Below are 16494 nucleotides of genomic sequence, written 5' to 3' on the forward strand. Positions count from 1 at the left end.
CTTTGTAAAAGTTGTTTGTGACTGCCTGCCCAAAAGTAGAAGACAAAACTTTTCCATAGCATGCAAATGCAATGCAAAGCTCCCTCTGATCCTTTCTTTCGTAATAATGTGATCAAGTTTGCACCCACCACCACTTCTTAGCCGTCCGATCGAGCAAAACAAAAAGTTTGCATCCCACCACAAGTTTATGTGGGGCCCGCATATTAATTTGTGATGCTCTGCTCACTGTGAAGAAGAAGAGGATGAGGACGACGGAGGATGTCGGCATCGGGGACATGGGAGAGCGATTGGCGATTTAGCGTAACTGAATAAAATAATAAAAGGCCTTTGCCAACTAAAAAAGTTGGCCCTCTTGGCTGTGGGCGGAGGGCCCCACCTCCAATACATTTTGTGTATATATAAAACGATATCCTCGTTAGTTCATATGGGATCTGGTTTTATTCCCCTTTTTGCCCCTGAGGTCTTACTGCAATTACAAAGCCGCCATGAAATCAGAGGGTCGGTAAAGTTGCTACCTATTTATTTACAACTTGGTGGTGGTAAGACTAGGTATTGGTTGCACATTGTTTTCCATTATTCCACTTGTTTTGAAAAAATTCATCACATCATCACAAAACAATAATGATAGTAGGTATTGGTTGAGGTTATTGATGAGTCAACCAATAAGCCCAACCTTCTTCAAATCACACATTATGATTTGGGGTGCAAAGTCAAACAATGCCCAACCTTCAAAAACTGTACACTATGGTTTATGAGGGCTAAAAGTCAAAGCAATATATCTAATCCATACACCTATCAACACTGAAACATCCCATGGGTACTCCTAGTAAAGTTTGAGTTCCATGCTAATTCTAGTTGGCTTTAAACTAGTGATTCAAAATTTCTAGTTGGTTCTAAATTAGTGATTCAAACACAATGTTGGGTTAAGTTATTACCGAATGAATCACACATGTGATGTGTGTGCAATGTAATAACGGCTGTATAAAGAAAACGTGAAAGTTGAAAGACTTGAAAGTAGATCTTTCTAAGCACACAAGCTTATTATACAATACATTTTGTATACTTTTTTATTATTTATCAATACATTAATAGTTGGGTAGCCAAAGCCATTTTAATTTAGAAAGTGAGAAGGACCACCTTGGATCAGCATGAAGGAAATTAAAAAAAAAGAATATCAGAGAAAATAAACTAAATAATGAAATTCATGTTGTCCTCAAGTCCAAATACTTAATGTCCATATAAGATTTATATAAAAACATTCTTGCAAGATAGCTAACAAGAAAAACCCACAATTTCGAAAGCAAAAAATATCCAAATAGGATACACACATCTAGAAATAAGAACGGAAAACAACATTTTAGATAAAGAAGTTGTCGGATAAAGGCTATTGGATAATAAGTGACCTAAAAACCAAATCTATTGTAAAAAAACACAATCGGATTAATTCGATTTTAATCTGTTTTGAACACTATAAAATTAACATCCAATCCAATTAAAATTGAATTAAATTGATTTGGTCAGTTTGATCGGTTTGGATTGGATTTTGCACATTCCCGATGGGCTTAATATAAGATGGCTGAAACTTGTGCATTGCATTTTCTTTTGGGAAATATTTTTACTTATTACTTTAACCCAATGTGTATTATCATTTTTTTAATACTTGACACGTGTTTATGTGCCTAACAATAGTTAACTTTTTATTTTGTATTTGTAGAACTATGGTTATATTTTCGTAGACACGTGTCTTGTGTGAGAAATGATAATACACATTGGGTTAAAATAATGAGCAATTTTTTTTTTCTTTTCGAATATTGCACTTTTCAAAATGCATCAAATTAACACTTTATAGAGACATATATAAAATATTTTTTGCGTTAAGACATTCAATAATTTTAGGAGATAAAGATCATTGATGATGCCACAGTAATCCTAAAACAACTCTTATCCGAAACGCATAATGGCATTTACGTTATATAGCGAGTGAAATAAGGCCAAACCCGTCAACACAATAAATAAAAATAAAACCCACGTGTCCTTTGACACCGAGTCCCTTTCTTGTCCTTTTTTTTTTAACGAAAATCCCTTTCTTGTCCTTCTTTTTTAACGAAAATCCCTTTCTTGTCCTTTCTCCTTAAAAAACCCGACTTCGTTTCCTCCTTGTGTGATCTCGACGAGTCGACAGTACTTCTTAACTCTCTTCCAGTCAAGAGTTTCACAGAACACAGAGAGAGAGAGAGAGAACGAAGCTAGAGAGCGAGAGGGAGAGCAATTGCTGAAGCATGGACGAGAATTCAGCACTAATCGAATCAATTCTCAGAGAGCAAGAGGAGGAGGAGGCAGAAAGATATGGTAAGAAGGTGAACAATGAGCGGACCCAAAACGGCGACGCTTATGGCTGGCAAACGGTGTCGTATCAGAAGCGAAACCGAAAGGTCTCGTCCAAGGCACTTCCGGCGGACTCGAACGGTGATCTCCACATCGGAGCTTCCTCCGCCTCCGACGTGTTCCGGCCGATCGAGCTGCATTCCGAGGAGCGCCGTCGGAAAGCTCTGGAGGCTCAGGCGGCCGCCGCTTCCGGAGATTCCGCCGGCGGCGGATCGAAGCTGGATTCCGATGACGACGATGAGGATAGCAATGCTGAGGTGTCTGGGACTGTGGAAAATGGCGAGGTGAAGAAGGTTAAGACTAAGAAGCCGAAGAAGCCGAAGGTGACTGTGGCTGAGGCGGCTTCGAAGATCGACGCAGATCATCTCGGCGCTTTTCTCGCCGATATTACTGTGAGATGCTGATTGCTTCTGTTGTTTTTTCTTTTGGTAAATTGGGGATTCAATTTTGTAAAATGTAGTTATGGAAAATGGAAATGTGGCTTCTTTTTTGTTTTTCTATATTGTTTCTGATTTTATTTTGGGTGTTGGATAGGCTTCGTATGAAAAGCAACAAGACATACAGCTAATGCGTTTGGCGGATTATTTCGGTCGAGCATTTGCGTCGGTCAGTTCGGCTCAATTTCCATGGTTGAAGACGTTCAAGGAATCCACTGTGGCAAAGTTGGTTGATGTGAGTTTTTGCTTGTGTTTGGTTTATAGATTCGATTTTGAATTTCTGTCTGAAAAAAAGAAAAAGAATAAATGGCTTTAATAAAGCATCAAACTTTGGAGATATTGAAGAAAAGAAGGGCTTTTGATCGTATCCTGGTGTTTAACTGCTTATTCTGTGTATTGAATTTTACATGCATGTGGCAATGTGAGGGTAGCTTCACATTATCTGGTTCATACTCACAACCCCTTTTTTTTTTTTTTTTTTCATATGGATATTATGGAAGCTATGTTTGAGATTAGATGCATGTCATGTCTCATGATTGATGATTGTGACTACATGCATATCATGTCTCATGATGGATATGGTTACACCATTGGGTCTGTAGGCATATGATTTCACCTTTAATGGCTGATAATCAGTGATTTATATCTTCCTTTTTGTTTTGTTTATTTCTGGTTGGTGGAATTTATAAATATGTTTAACAAGGTCTCCTAATTTCTAATGAATATATTATTTGCCTAAGCAGATCCCTCTTTCTCATATATCTGAAAATGTTTATAAGACATCAGTTGACTGGATCGGCCACTGCTCTACTGAAGCACTTGGATCGTTTGTGCTATGGTCATTGGACAGCATTCTTGCTGACCTTACAAATCATCAAGGAGCAGCCAAGGGATCCAAAAAGGTGGCCCAGCAAGCACCTTCAAAGTCTCAGGTAACTTTGGATTGTAGCATGTATGAAATTGCCATTAAAGTCTCAGGTGGTGTTAAAACATTTTGTGCTTGTTTTCTATGCCTTGGTGGTCTGTGGCAAATTGTATAAGGTGGATAAACTAATTACTACTATAAACAGTTTGAGCCATTGATTTTAGCATAGATGGACACTAGTGGCACATCTTAGGAAAGACATACGATATTAAAGAAAAATGACCTTGGCCATCTTTCTTTTTTTAAAACTATAGGAGCAGATTTTCTCTGAACTTTTCAATCCATATTTTTGAGATATATATACTACACCACCCCTTGTAGGACTTTACCAGAATATCATGTCAAGTGAATATTTTGTAGAATTTTGCGTAATTGTATATATAGCAAAATATAGTGTGGTATTGTTAGTGTTATGTGTGCTGGCACGATTCAATTTCTTTAACCCCTTGTTTCTAGAATGGATTTTATTTGAATTTGCTATTATTCTGTGTAATTACGACTATTCTTTGTTTTCTTCATTTTCATTCTTGTTTTCTTTTCAAGTAAGTTTCTTGTTCAGTGGCTGCATCCCAGAGGAGGCTTCTATGGGCTGCAAGTATTAATGAACCTTCTTTAGTTATCATATAATCCCATTTCTATGGCTCATCCAACTTTGTTGCATATATCATCTCAGGCCATGGTTGGCTGTATGTTTGCCTAGTTTTGTCAATGCTTTGATTTGGAGCATCCAGCAACGTTATCATGACAGTGTTTTATGATCCTTTGAGGTTTGTTTGATAGGGCTTCAAGACCTTTGTATGTGACTACATTTCCTCCCACTTTTATCTTCCTGCGCCCAGCGCCCTTAATAATTCATCATGTTCTTGTTTTCTTACTGAAAGGCTAGCAAAATTTAGTTGAACTTGAAGATGGAACATTGTATACATTTGGTATAGTTTCCTCTATCATGTTTTGAAGGCTGACTCAACTTTCAATGTGGAAAATTTGATATCTAATATTGGAAATAGTCATAGGAAGACGAGTTTTTTAAAATAGCGCCAATGGGATTTCAGTTCATAACGACTGCCTACTGAATTATGTATGCAACAGTAAATAGTTTTTAAAGCTCTACACCTTTCCATAAGCTTTTGTTTTTTCCTTACATTACATTGGTCAAAATTCTCACAGTTTAGATTATATATCCTCAAACAGAGAGTAATTAGATGTAACCTTGGAACTGCAGGTTGCCATATTCGTGGTTTTAGCAATGGTGTTGCGGCGAAAACCTGATGTATTGATTAACTTACTTCCAGTGATGAAGGAAAGTCCAAAATATCAAGGCCAAGATAAGCTTCCAATCACAGTGTGGTTGATTGCACAGGTAATTATTTTTACCTAATGTTCCTAAAACAGTGGTTTTTTCTTTTCTAAAATATGAATTTTAACTAGGGAAACTATGTTTATACAGGCTTCTCAAGGAGATCTGGTTGTGGGGTTGTACACATGGGTTCATTTTCTCTTGCCTATATTGAGTAGCAAGTCAAGTAGTAATCCGCTGGCTAGAGACTTGATTTTGCAATCGGTGGAAAGGTTGGCCACCATTTAGATTAACATAAGCTCTATTCCTTGATCTTACGTATGTACACATCTGGCTTCCTTGTCACAGAGAGAGAACTATCTTCTTCTTCTTTTTTCTTCTGGTAGTAATTCCTTTTTTTTCCGGGTGAATTATATCAGAATTTTGTCTTCTCCCAAAGCTCGTCCTATTCTACTAAATGGTGCTGTCAGAAGGGGGGAGCACATAGTGCCACCATCGGCCCTTGATCTGTTGATGAGAGCTTCTTTTCCTGCACCTTCTGCCCGAGTTAAGGTTTGCCTCTTTTAGGAGCATTTGTAGAATTGCAAAATTTTCCATTTAAACATGCTAATCAAGCATAACCCCCACCCCCTCTTACTCCCCTTAACCAAAAGATTAATATCTGAAACATTTTGGCTTTGCTAAGGCAACTGAGAGGTTTGAGGCTGTTTATCCAACCTTGAAAGAGATTTCCCTTGCTGGTTCCCCGGGTAGCAAAACAATGAGGCAGGTCACACAGCAGATATTGAAATATTCAGTTAAAGCTGTTAAAGAAGGTAAAGCCAAGCACAAAGAAACTGATTTTCCATTACAAACCCTTCAAATTGTGTTTGGAAGTAAAAATAGTATGAATTTTGGCCTATTCTCTATTGGAGCTTGATGCATGGAGCATTTTGCAGGCATCCCTGATCTGTCTAAGGAAGCAAGTGACATTTTTATTTGGTGTTTGACACAAAACCCTGAATGTTACAGGCAGTGGGTAAGCATTTGGATTATTGTTCTTTTACTTTTGCATATGTTCATTAAAGGCATTGTACAAACAATTTTTTTTCATCAACTTGTCGCTTCACTGTGAATATTTGGAACAGGACATGCTTTATCTGGAGAATCTGGATGCAAGTGTTGTTGTCCTGAAAAAGCTATCTGACGAGTGGAAGGAGCATGCCAGTAAACATACTTCTCTTGACCCCTTGAGGGAAACCTTAAAGAGTTTCAGGGAAAAGGTAATCATATCCAGATATTGAAGTGATTAACTTGTTTTTGTGATTTCATTTTTCATTTATTAATCTAGCCTTGCATGCCTAATTTAACTATCAACTCTACTATTATGAACTTGATTTCTGTTTTGGGTGTAGAATGATAAAGCATTGGCAGCGGGAGATGATTTTGCCCACCATTCACTTTTGAAGGATGCAGACAAATATTGCAAGCTGATTTTGGGACGATTGTCTCAAGGGCACGGATGCATGAAGAGCATGGTGCTTGTGTCTGTTGCCCTGGCTGTGGGCGCTGCTATCATGTCACAAAACATACAACCTGAGGACCTCAAGAAACTTGCAGCCATGTTCAACTTTCCCCCAACTCTGTAAATGGAGTTACTCACCGGAATTTTACGGCATACCGTTTAAATTATGTCTGGCATAGGTCAGCTAAAAAAGGGTGGCCCATAACAGTATAGGCAGAGGATGAGTTGAAGTTTGGCGATTGACCGACTTGTAACAGGTCTCAAGTGAAAGTTAAGGTATAAGCAGCCGCGGAGCCCATGTCCGGGTTGTTATTTCATAGGGTGTTTGGCTTATCTAGTTTTCAATGTCAATGTGTTGAGTGAGTTGTTTTCCTTTGCAAGGGACTAAGTTATAGTGGCTTGTGTTTTCGGGTTGTCTTGTTATATTTTCTCATAGTCTAATAAGTCTGTTAAAATGTGGACATGGAAAATGGTCATAAGAAGGTGGAAATGAATGATGGAATAAGTGCTTGAAAGAAAAAGTGCATACTTTTTTATTTTTATAATCATTGTATTTTTAACTTTTGACCCTTACCAAATCACTTTCTGGGTGACAGAATCTTCTCTCAAGTTCCTAACGTTACGATTCCTTGTCTGTCCTGATTGATAACTTTGGTTTGGCAGGGTCACTTATAACGTGCTGGTATGAATTTGGTATGTTAGGGTCACATGAAATGAGTTTTGTTCTTTTCGTATTATTGGTGCTTAGTTTTGGCTGAATTTAAGCGGTTCCTTTCACGTTAACCAGGACCCATGTTAGCAGTTGAAGAAGTTAGAAACCAGAATAACATGTTTAAATACTAGTACCAATACAAAATTAGGGTTCAAATACTAATTACAGATTAGCAGCCGAAAAGGAACCCCAACATGTCATTAAACTATGTTTAAACTATGGTGGACCGTTGATAGAACCAAAAAAAAAAAAAACCATTCCTTGAATTTTTTATTATTTATACAAGTAATATTCTACTTTAAATTAATTTAAACTGAGGCAAGGGGAATTTGAACTCGGTGCAGAGTGGTGAATATATCCACTCTAGCTAACTTGGTTAAGCATATATACGCAATTATGCCTTTATTCATTATTGATTATCTTGATTTTGCCTTTGTTCTTGATCTTGATGTAAGTACTTCAATCCTCTTGATCTTGATATCTTCTTTAATATACTTGATTGATTCTTCTTTCATATCATCGCTTAAATACAACTTGTAATTAACATTTGCCCTATACTAATGTCATATATATCTGCATGGAACTTATAAAAAAAACAAAAAACAAAAGCAGCTAATTAATTGGATACCTCTTCTTGTGGTGCATCACCCACGATTACAAAATTCTGATGCAAACCACTTTTCTTCTTCCTTTTTATTTATTTATATTTATTTTGATACTTATGTCGAGTGTGTCTTTAAATAATCCACTCATAATTATGCTTACCAATGTTGCCATGTTGGGTGACGTCTCAAAGAGGACCTCTTGGCGCTAAAATAACAAAATGTACCAATTCAGGTCACTATTTTAGTCGGTGGCTTGACTTGCATTAGATCAGAGCAACTAATCAAAAACCATTTATGCATGTTCTCTCACATGCAACATGCATACCGTACTGCCAAAAGGACTACCTCACATGAGATGAACCAGATCTCATCTATACGTCTAACAAAAGTAAGAACAAAATATCCAAGTGGGATTATATATAATGGAGATACATAACCTTGTTTTCATTTTTATATTCATTTCTTGAGTGTCTATATATTTCTTATTCTTTGATTCGAAACCAAAAAAAAAAAAACTCGTGGGTCCGACTCCCCACAGACGTAAACAATTTTACATTTTGTAACCGAAAAAAAAAAGTTGGTTAGTTCAAAAGAACTATATGTTAAAAACTAACACAATCGATACTCAGGGTGCATTATAATTAGAAACGAAAACACATTCTTTATAGAAAAATGCTTCGCTTAATAACACTCACGGAGTATTATTATGAACGAAATCTGGAGTGACTATTTCAGTAGATTTGGAAAGACAAAAAACAATGAAGAAAATGAAGATTTGGATTTGACACAAAAAAGCAAAATCCAAAAATAAACCAAACAATAGACACGGCGCCTTCAACGCTCACATGAAAAGCCCACATGGACTTTTTGGTGCGCAGTTGCCCATTTCACGCCTTAAACCGCGCAATCCTCTCCTTCTATTCCTTCTCATAATCATTTTGGATTGGCCATGCCCACACTTCCCTATAAATAAACCCACAAATCTTCATTCCTTGAGACCATAAAAATCTAATCCATCTCTCCTTCTTGTGCTTTGTGTTTACAGTACCAGTTAGTGCTCACTCAGAGAAATGGCAGGACGTCCGTACACCTCCCTTTTCCTGCTGGTTTCTCTGCTTCTTCTACTCACATTCTCTGATGTGGCTGAGGTACGTTCGTATTATATACCATCATCTATTTTCATTACTATACATTGTCCAAGTTTTTGATCTCTTGGGTACCTTGCTATCGACCCTAAAAATCCAAAGTCGGTCGCTAACTCCAACCGTTGGATCAAAATTCAACCGTTCACATTCAAAGAAGTTAATGACCGTGGATATATTGTCTATTTTGTCTAAATTTGTTTTTGTTTTCGTAATTCATGAACAGGGTTACAACAAGCTTCGTCCTTCAGGTACATAAAATGAACTTACTTTACTAAAATTTCATGGAAAAATCCATTATCATTATGATAAAGCATGAAAAATCTAAAATTTGAAGATTGATTGTTAATTTTGTAGAGTGCAAGCCGAGATGTACTTACCGTTGCTCTGCCACATCGCACAAGAAGCCATGCATGTTCTTCTGCCAAAAATGCTGCGCCACATGCCTATGCGTTCCTCCAGGCGTTTATGGCAACAAACAAGTTTGCCCTTGCTACAACAACTGGAAGACCCAAGAAGGACGACCCAAATGCCCTTGAAAAAAAAAAATTATATTAATTATTAATAAGAAGCCTGCCATTGATTCCATATTTATGTGACAATGGTGCATGGCAGCAAGCAATTATTTGTTTAATACATTAGGACGATCCTAATGTATATATATCTTAGGCTCTAGTAACCTAATGATCTTGAGCCACAATACTTGTGTTGTGTTGGCTTTGTTTTATTTTATCTTGATTCAATTTTGTAACTTCGCTCTGAAAATTATGAAAGAAATTGGTCACAAAGCTGTGAAATGATATGAAATCATGAAGACATTATATGAGATCCTCAACCAAACAAACAACCTTGAACGGTATCCGGAGGAGTCTCGTATCACGAAGATGCATACATCATTTAAAGTTAAAGCATAACGAGATAATTTATGAGTCACTAAATTGAGTTCTCTAGGAACATAACCAAAAGAAAAAAAACATTAAAGTTGGATAACAGCACTCTTCCATCCTCATTTTTGCATTCTAATCTACACACGAAAGTATAATGGATTCATCACTTTTTGCTCACAGAGCTCAAGATTTATAAATTTCTGGTAGACTACACTTGTATAATTATTAGGCTTGGGTGGGGTCATCCTAAGTGGTAATCTAAAGGCTATTAAGGCATCTTAAGTAGAAGCACAATGACTGGCTGTGATGTGCGTGGCAGCCTGTCATTGCAAAAGATTATAAAATCCGAAAGAGCACAAAACTGTTGTAGACCGTAAAATTTGATGCTAACACTTCATTGTTTGGCCTTATTGATTTGCAAAATTTAAAATGAAAAATAAGCCAAAACACGTTTCGGTTTGGCCTTATTGTTTTGATGGTTTAATTTGAATGATGCTGTTTTTTTCTTCCTCTCCAAGCCAAATGATTATTTGATACTACCCTACCAGGAGTGTAACGCCCGTCAATGGCAAACTGAATCAGGTAGTGAGCTTCACTCTTATCGGGAAAAGTCAAGAAAACCAGATTTTAACCTTCATATTAACTCCTACTGTAAGAACATTTTACGTCCAACATTAACGTCAGCAGGGACAAATTTAGAATTTCAAAATGAATTGGGTTGAATTTATATTACAAAAAAATTTGACGGCATGAGTGAACTTAATTGTTAACCAAAAATGATATACCTAGTCAAGAGGACATAATGAGTCGTAACTCTCAAAATGCATCTATTACATAAGATAGAAACTAGTATAAAAAGGAAAAAAGAAAAAAAGACGACAATAAATAAATATGTAATACAAATATAAAATATAAAATAAATAAAAACTATTTGAGTTGCACCCTTAGAGTCCAATTTTCCTGTTTTCCTTTTACCTGTACCTCCGTGTTATCTATCTACTTTCTTGACACCTGTCCCTACACTTAACTTCTAACATAACACTGTTAACCATTTTAATAAAATTAAAACAAAAACAAAAACCAATTATAAAAAAAATAAAAACAAATACTAACGGCCACCACAACACCCAACTTGGTTAGCCAACTCACTCATCCAACTTGGTCAGCCACCCCCACCTCGCCGGAGGAGAGTGGTTACTGCCGAAGAGGTTCATGCTCGCACAGATATTTGAGTTTACGCCTATGAATTCTTGAACTTAGAAATATGATTAAAGCAAAGCTCAAACTTTTATTTAGATATCCATGGCTGCCTCAAAGATATCTTCGTGCACAGCAATGGCAGTCGCCGATGCGGCTTCCATGCCCACGCTCTCCGATCGCACCTGTGCCTACTTTCCCTTATGTTTTAATCCATATTTTCATATTTTTCTCCTTTCGCTGTGCCAATGGACCATAGCTCTAATGCGAAATCAAAGCTTGAAAGTGAAGAGCCTAGAGGGTTGGGATGGATCCCGAGGCTTAACAAGCTGCTCAGAGGGTTGGGGTTGCTGCTGACGAGATGGGGTGGTGACCACTGTTGGATGGGTGGGTGGGGGTGGAGCTATGGTGGCTTTTGGGTTTTTCTTTTTTTATTTAATAATTGGTTTTTTTTTTTAGTTTTAATTTTATTAAAATGGTTAACACTGTTATGTTAGAAGTTAAGTGTAGGAATAGATGTCAAGAAATTAGATAGGTAACAGGAAGGACACAGGAAAGGAAAGAGGAAAATTGGACTCCACCCTAAGAGGCTTGGGACTACATCATATTTAAAACTTGGGTGGGCTGGGCTAGGCTAGGCTATGGTTATTTCTATTTGACTACATAGATATTTTTTTTTTTGGTCAAGACTACATCACATATAAAATTTTAAAAAAATTCTATATGGGCCCATATAGCCCAATAGCTGGTTTCCTCCTTGAACGTCAGTATACATTATCTATATCAAATTTTAAAAGTTTTCAGTAGTATTTTGCTTAATTACTCCATGGTCTCTTTGGAAGCAAAAAAACTTACCTATAGCGGGGATAACACTGTTTTGCTATCCTACGTGTCATTGCGTTATTGGTTGGGGATAGCAAAAAGTGTTATTCCAATTACATGAGAGTTTCTCTCCTCTGGAAGATATTAGATTTGTCCTCAGAAGTCACTTTAACACAACTTACTTCTTAAATCGACTTTTTGTGTCTCACTTTATCTCATATAGTAACTCTACCTAGATATATTGTTTCGAATTGGGATGATGCTCGAGTGATAATCACATAAAAGACAAAGAAACTACCATCACATAAAAGACAAAGAACCTACCTATGTGACCTCATATATGGATGTACTTCTATTAATAGATCGTTAACTAAAATTTATCAATGGTTTTGGGTTGTAAATGGTTTACCGTCATAGGAAAGCCTCACTAGATGATAGAAAAAGATTTAAAACATTAACAAGTTTGTTGTTTTTACTTTAGGTTGTGAATGTTTGATATGGTTATAAAAGAAATCAAAATTACTAATTTGTTGCCCACTCACTTTCACCTTTGGTGCTAATTTTTCACTAAGAAAAATAAAGGTATGATAGAGGATTAAACCCTACATACTATTATGTAATTTCCATTAAATGAAGCTTGGAGTTATTATTATTATTATTATTATTATTTAACATGGGATTCCATTAAACTGAAGAGAGCAAGATACAACAACAAAAGAACTAGAGCTACCTAAACATGGCACCCCAAAACTACTGAAGGCACCCACCCAGAAAAACAACACTTAAACTAGCTATGAAAACAAGGGAGAAAAACAAGACGTTGTACTCATGTCAAAGACATTGACTCCTTGTTCCACCACCCCTAGTCACTTGGAGGGCAAGGAAAGCCGCCGTTGTTCACGACAAATGTTGGAACATGAATTCTTACAACAAGAAAATTATTCCCCAGGCACTCGATCGAAATTTGTACTCTTCTAAAAACTCACTAGAAATTCACCTTTGATGTTGATCTTTCATAAGTATGAGGAGGGAGGGACCTGCAAAACGTACTTCGATGCTCAAATTATTCCACATTTATTGTCTCTGTTGAAGTGCACAAATTAATTCAACATCAACTATGTTGATCTAGCTGTGAAGCCCAAATTTTATACCTGCTAACAAATTTAGGATGTAAGCTTCATTTTGCACATTTTACACGCACCTTCACCATCTTCAAGTCACAGAAAGTTGTGCGGGGTCAACCCTTACCATGTTTGTCTTGCTCCGCACTTAATGAGGATATAGGAATATGAGCGATTGAATATTCAAATCTCGAACTTCTCAAATAACAAAGATGTATTGGATGAGTCAAATCCTATATTTAATGATATATACCCAAATCCACATTGGGTTGTATGCATCTGAACCCATGTTGGGTGGTGCACATCTGAATCCATATCAGGTTACGCACATCTGAACTCGTATTAAGTTATGCGCATCTAAACTCGTATCAAGTTATGCGCATCCTAACTCTTAGCGAATTCAACGTGCATCCCTCAAGTGGGCTTGTTAGGGTTGTAGGCGAGTGAATAACAGCTACCAGATAAAAACTAGAGAAAGGAAAGGTAATTGGGATAATATATTTTCATTCATAACCTCCAATAATGGAAAGAAATTGGTTTTAACATAATCCAAAATACAAAAGGAAAGACCCTAACGTCAACGATAAATATCTAGCTGGAAATAGGAAATACAATATTGGAATGGAAAATACATATACTACTATAGGTCTAATAAGGGAAATAGGTTCTAACACAATACAAGCTTGTATCAATCCTCCCTATCAAAATAGGCATGTCTTCATGCCTGAAAAACAGGAAAACGTTATTGAATAACTGATATATCCTCCCAAGTGGCATCATGCTATCCATGCTATTTGATTAGCCAACGAGTAACAGCTACATTGTGGCGTTTGGCAATGCCACGTTGTAAGATAGCTTCAGGAGTCCATAATACTTGACCATTCGAATTCATTGGAGGAAGCAGGGAAATAGCAACATTGAGTTTCAAAAGAGAAATATGGAAAACAGGGTACAAGCGTGAATAAGAAGGAACATAAAGTGTATAAGAGACTTTCCTAACTCTGGAAATGATCTCAAATGCTCAATAATACATAGGAGCCAATTTAGGGCAGTGGGTGTTACCCACTAAAGAAGTGAGTCATAGTCTCGAAGGGTGTTGTTTACTAGATCAATATCAAATGAATCTCGAAAATAAGTGGAACCGTTGGGAGGTGGGATCCATACACCTCTTCAAACGAGGTCATTTGAATGGCAGAATGAAATGTGATATTGTACCAGCACTCAGCCCAAGGTGGCCATTAGACCTTATACTTGGGTTGATCACCCAAAAAACTTTGCAACTAGTGCTCAAGGGTGTTGTTCATCACCTTGGATTGGCCGTCCAATTAATGGTTGTATGTAGAACTTCGAAAGAGTTTGGTGCCTTGGATAGAAAAAAAGGACTCCTAAAATTGACTAATGATCACTTACAATAGTTGAAGGCAATCCATGAAGGCGAAAAATCCCACACATAAAGATCTCTTCAATTTTATGGGCAGAATAAGGATTTTTGAGTGGGACAAAATTTCCATACTTGAAAAGTTAATCGGCTACAACCAAAACTGCATGGTGACCATGGGCAGCTGGAAGGCCCTTAATGAAATCCATAGCATTATCCCTCCAATTTTGTGGTGGAATAGGTAAAGGATGCATCATGACAGAGGATTTAATGGTCGCATATTGAGTGCGCTGACATGTGTCACAAATGGAGATATGGTGTTTGACATCCTTTTGTAGGTTAGGAAACCAAAAATTATGGAGACTGTGCTTATAAGTACGAAGATAATTGGAATGACCAGCTGCAGAAGATGAATAAAACTCATTAAGGATGCAAAAGCTCCAGTGTGAGGATGGTGCCACATAAATACCCTTCTTATAATACAGTAGGTCACCGTAGAGAGAAAAATAGGGATGAGATTGCGCAATGCATCACGTTGGAGGTCTTGAAAATAGATGTAGTAGCGAGATCAGAAAACATGTTTTGTTGGATATCATTGAGGCAATAAATAATGGGCCGAGAAAGACCTATACGTGACAAAAATTCTAATTGGCATGGAAGGGAATCCAACACCACATTAGAAGACCCCGATCGATAATGACAAGTATAATTGTACCCCAACAATTTGAGTAACCATTTGTGCTGAGCGGAAGTAGAAATATGCTACTTGAGGAAATATTCAAGATTTGATGATCCATGAAAATGGTGAAAGGTCATCCAAAGGGATAGGGCCGCCACCTTTGAACGACATATATGAGCGCCATCATTTCATGCTCATAGGTAGGGAAAGCTTGGTAATTTGCAAACAATACTTTTCTATGAAAAAAAAAAACAAAAAAAAAACAATGGGATGCTGGTCCTATAAAATAACTGCACCTAAACCACTATTCGATATGTCACATAGCACTATAAAAGACTTGAAAATTTTCGGCAAAGCTAATAAATGGGTGGTAGTAAGTGCTTTTTATTTTATTTTAAAAAGTGTCTTTTTTTAAGGAATCAGTGAGAGGACGTGCCATAATACCAAAATTCTTAACGAACTTGTGGTAGTAACCCACGAGACCAAGATATACGAGTGGACCCTTAATGGTAGTTGGAACTTGCCAGTCTAGAATGCATTTGACCTTGTAATCAATGGCCACACCTGATCCTGAAATAGTATGGATTAAGTAAACAATGGTGATCTGCCCACATGTGCACTTGAGAGTTTAACCCCGTAATTGATGGGAACGCAAAGTCTCAAAAACAAAGGTCTTGTGAGAGAGGTGTTTCTGCAATTCTTGCTAAAAACAACTATATCATCTAAGAACACCATTACAAAATACCTTTAAAATGGCTAAATTAATGCTTGGAAGGTAGAAGGAGCATTAGAAAGCTCAAAGAACATTATTGTGAACTTATAATGGCCTTCATGTGTCCTAAAGGCAGTTTTATGGATGTCATCTTCAAGTTTTATATATGCATTATTATCTAGTGGTAGCCGAAACGCAAATCCAACTTAGTGAAAATGGTAGCGCTAGTGAGTTTGTCAAGAAACTCGTCGATGATTGGAATTAGAACTAGTCCTTGATAGTTGATATATTCATATTTTACATGTAGAATATATCTCTATTTGCTTTGTTTTTGTGTGAAATTGGTTAGTTTGATGTGTTTAGTTAAGATTTTGTAGATAGTCATCTTTAGCAAGAGTTTAGAGCTAAAGTCCAAAAAGTCTGAGTTAGAAGGGTTTACCACAATGTCTGGAGCAAAAGAGATGTCGACTTTGGCTGGTTGTATACGTGTGTTGTGTCATCATTTGTGGAAGTAAGACCATCTCCTTGATTTTGCACATTTTAGCATACTTCTTGGGACTTCAAACATTGATCATTGTTAGGGTTCTCCTTTTTGTTTTGAGTGAAATCTGTTTGTTTTTATTGTATGACAGTATGATTTATACATTGTCCTTTTGTGTTTAATTGATTTTTCAAGCAAGATTTGGGGAAG

At 36.9% G+C, this 16494-nt stretch overlaps 2 protein-coding genes across 2 annotated transcripts; both read left to right on the forward strand.

The window, feature by feature from the left end:
- The first annotated feature begins 2076 nt into the window (after positions 1 to 2076).
- On the forward strand, positions 2077 to 7090 carry LOC103328581 (uncharacterized). The gene is made up of 10 exons (XM_008230979.2): positions 2077 to 2777; positions 2920 to 3057; positions 3566 to 3754; positions 4970 to 5107; positions 5195 to 5316; positions 5464 to 5596; positions 5730 to 5859; positions 5983 to 6062; positions 6172 to 6306; positions 6439 to 7090. The coding sequence occupies exons 1-10, from the start codon at positions 2280 to 2282 to the stop codon at positions 6670 to 6672; spliced, it is 1797 nt and encodes a 598-aa protein (XP_008229201.1). The 5' UTR covers positions 2077 to 2279; the 3' UTR covers positions 6673 to 7090.
- A 1760-nt stretch (positions 7091 to 8850) lies between these two features.
- Positions 8851 to 9814, forward strand: GASA5 (GAST1 protein homolog 5). Its single transcript, XM_008230980.3, has 3 exons — positions 8851 to 9013; positions 9234 to 9258; positions 9365 to 9814. Exons 1-3 carry the CDS (start codon positions 8936 to 8938, stop codon positions 9544 to 9546), a joined length of 285 nt encoding a protein of 94 aa, XP_008229202.1. The 5' UTR covers positions 8851 to 8935; the 3' UTR covers positions 9547 to 9814.
- Positions 9815 to 16494: the final 6680 nt, after the last annotated feature.

The sequence above is a fragment of the Prunus mume genome, linkage group LG4 (assembly GCF_029339155.1).
Source record: "Prunus mume cultivar Tortuosa linkage group LG4, ASM2933915v1, whole genome shotgun sequence".
NCBI classification, from domain to species: domain Eukaryota; kingdom Viridiplantae; phylum Streptophyta; class Magnoliopsida; order Rosales; family Rosaceae; genus Prunus; species Prunus mume.

Excerpts from the sequence above, each read along its gene's own strand:
- LOC103328581 (XM_008230979.2), top strand. The coding sequence starts at position 2,280 with ATGGACGAGAATTCAGCACTAATCGAATCAATTCTCAGAGAGCAAGAG. Across the intron at positions 5,108-5,194 it reads CAGTGTGGTTGATTGCACAG|GCTTCTCAAGGAGATCTGGT; the intron begins GTAATTATTTTT and ends ATGTTTATACAG. Across the intron at positions 5,317-5,463 it reads ATTTTGCAATCGGTGGAAAG|AATTTTGTCTTCTCCCAAAG; the intron begins GTTGGCCACCAT and ends GAATTATATCAG.
- GASA5 (XM_008230980.3), top strand. The coding sequence starts at position 8,936 with ATGGCAGGACGTCCGTACACCTCCCTTTTCCTGCTGGTTTCTCTGCTT. Across the intron at positions 9,014-9,233 it reads CATTCTCTGATGTGGCTGAG|GGTTACAACAAGCTTCGTCC; the intron begins GTACGTTCGTAT and ends ATTCATGAACAG. Across the intron at positions 9,259-9,364 it reads CAACAAGCTTCGTCCTTCAG|AGTGCAAGCCGAGATGTACT; the intron begins GTACATAAAATG and ends TTAATTTTGTAG.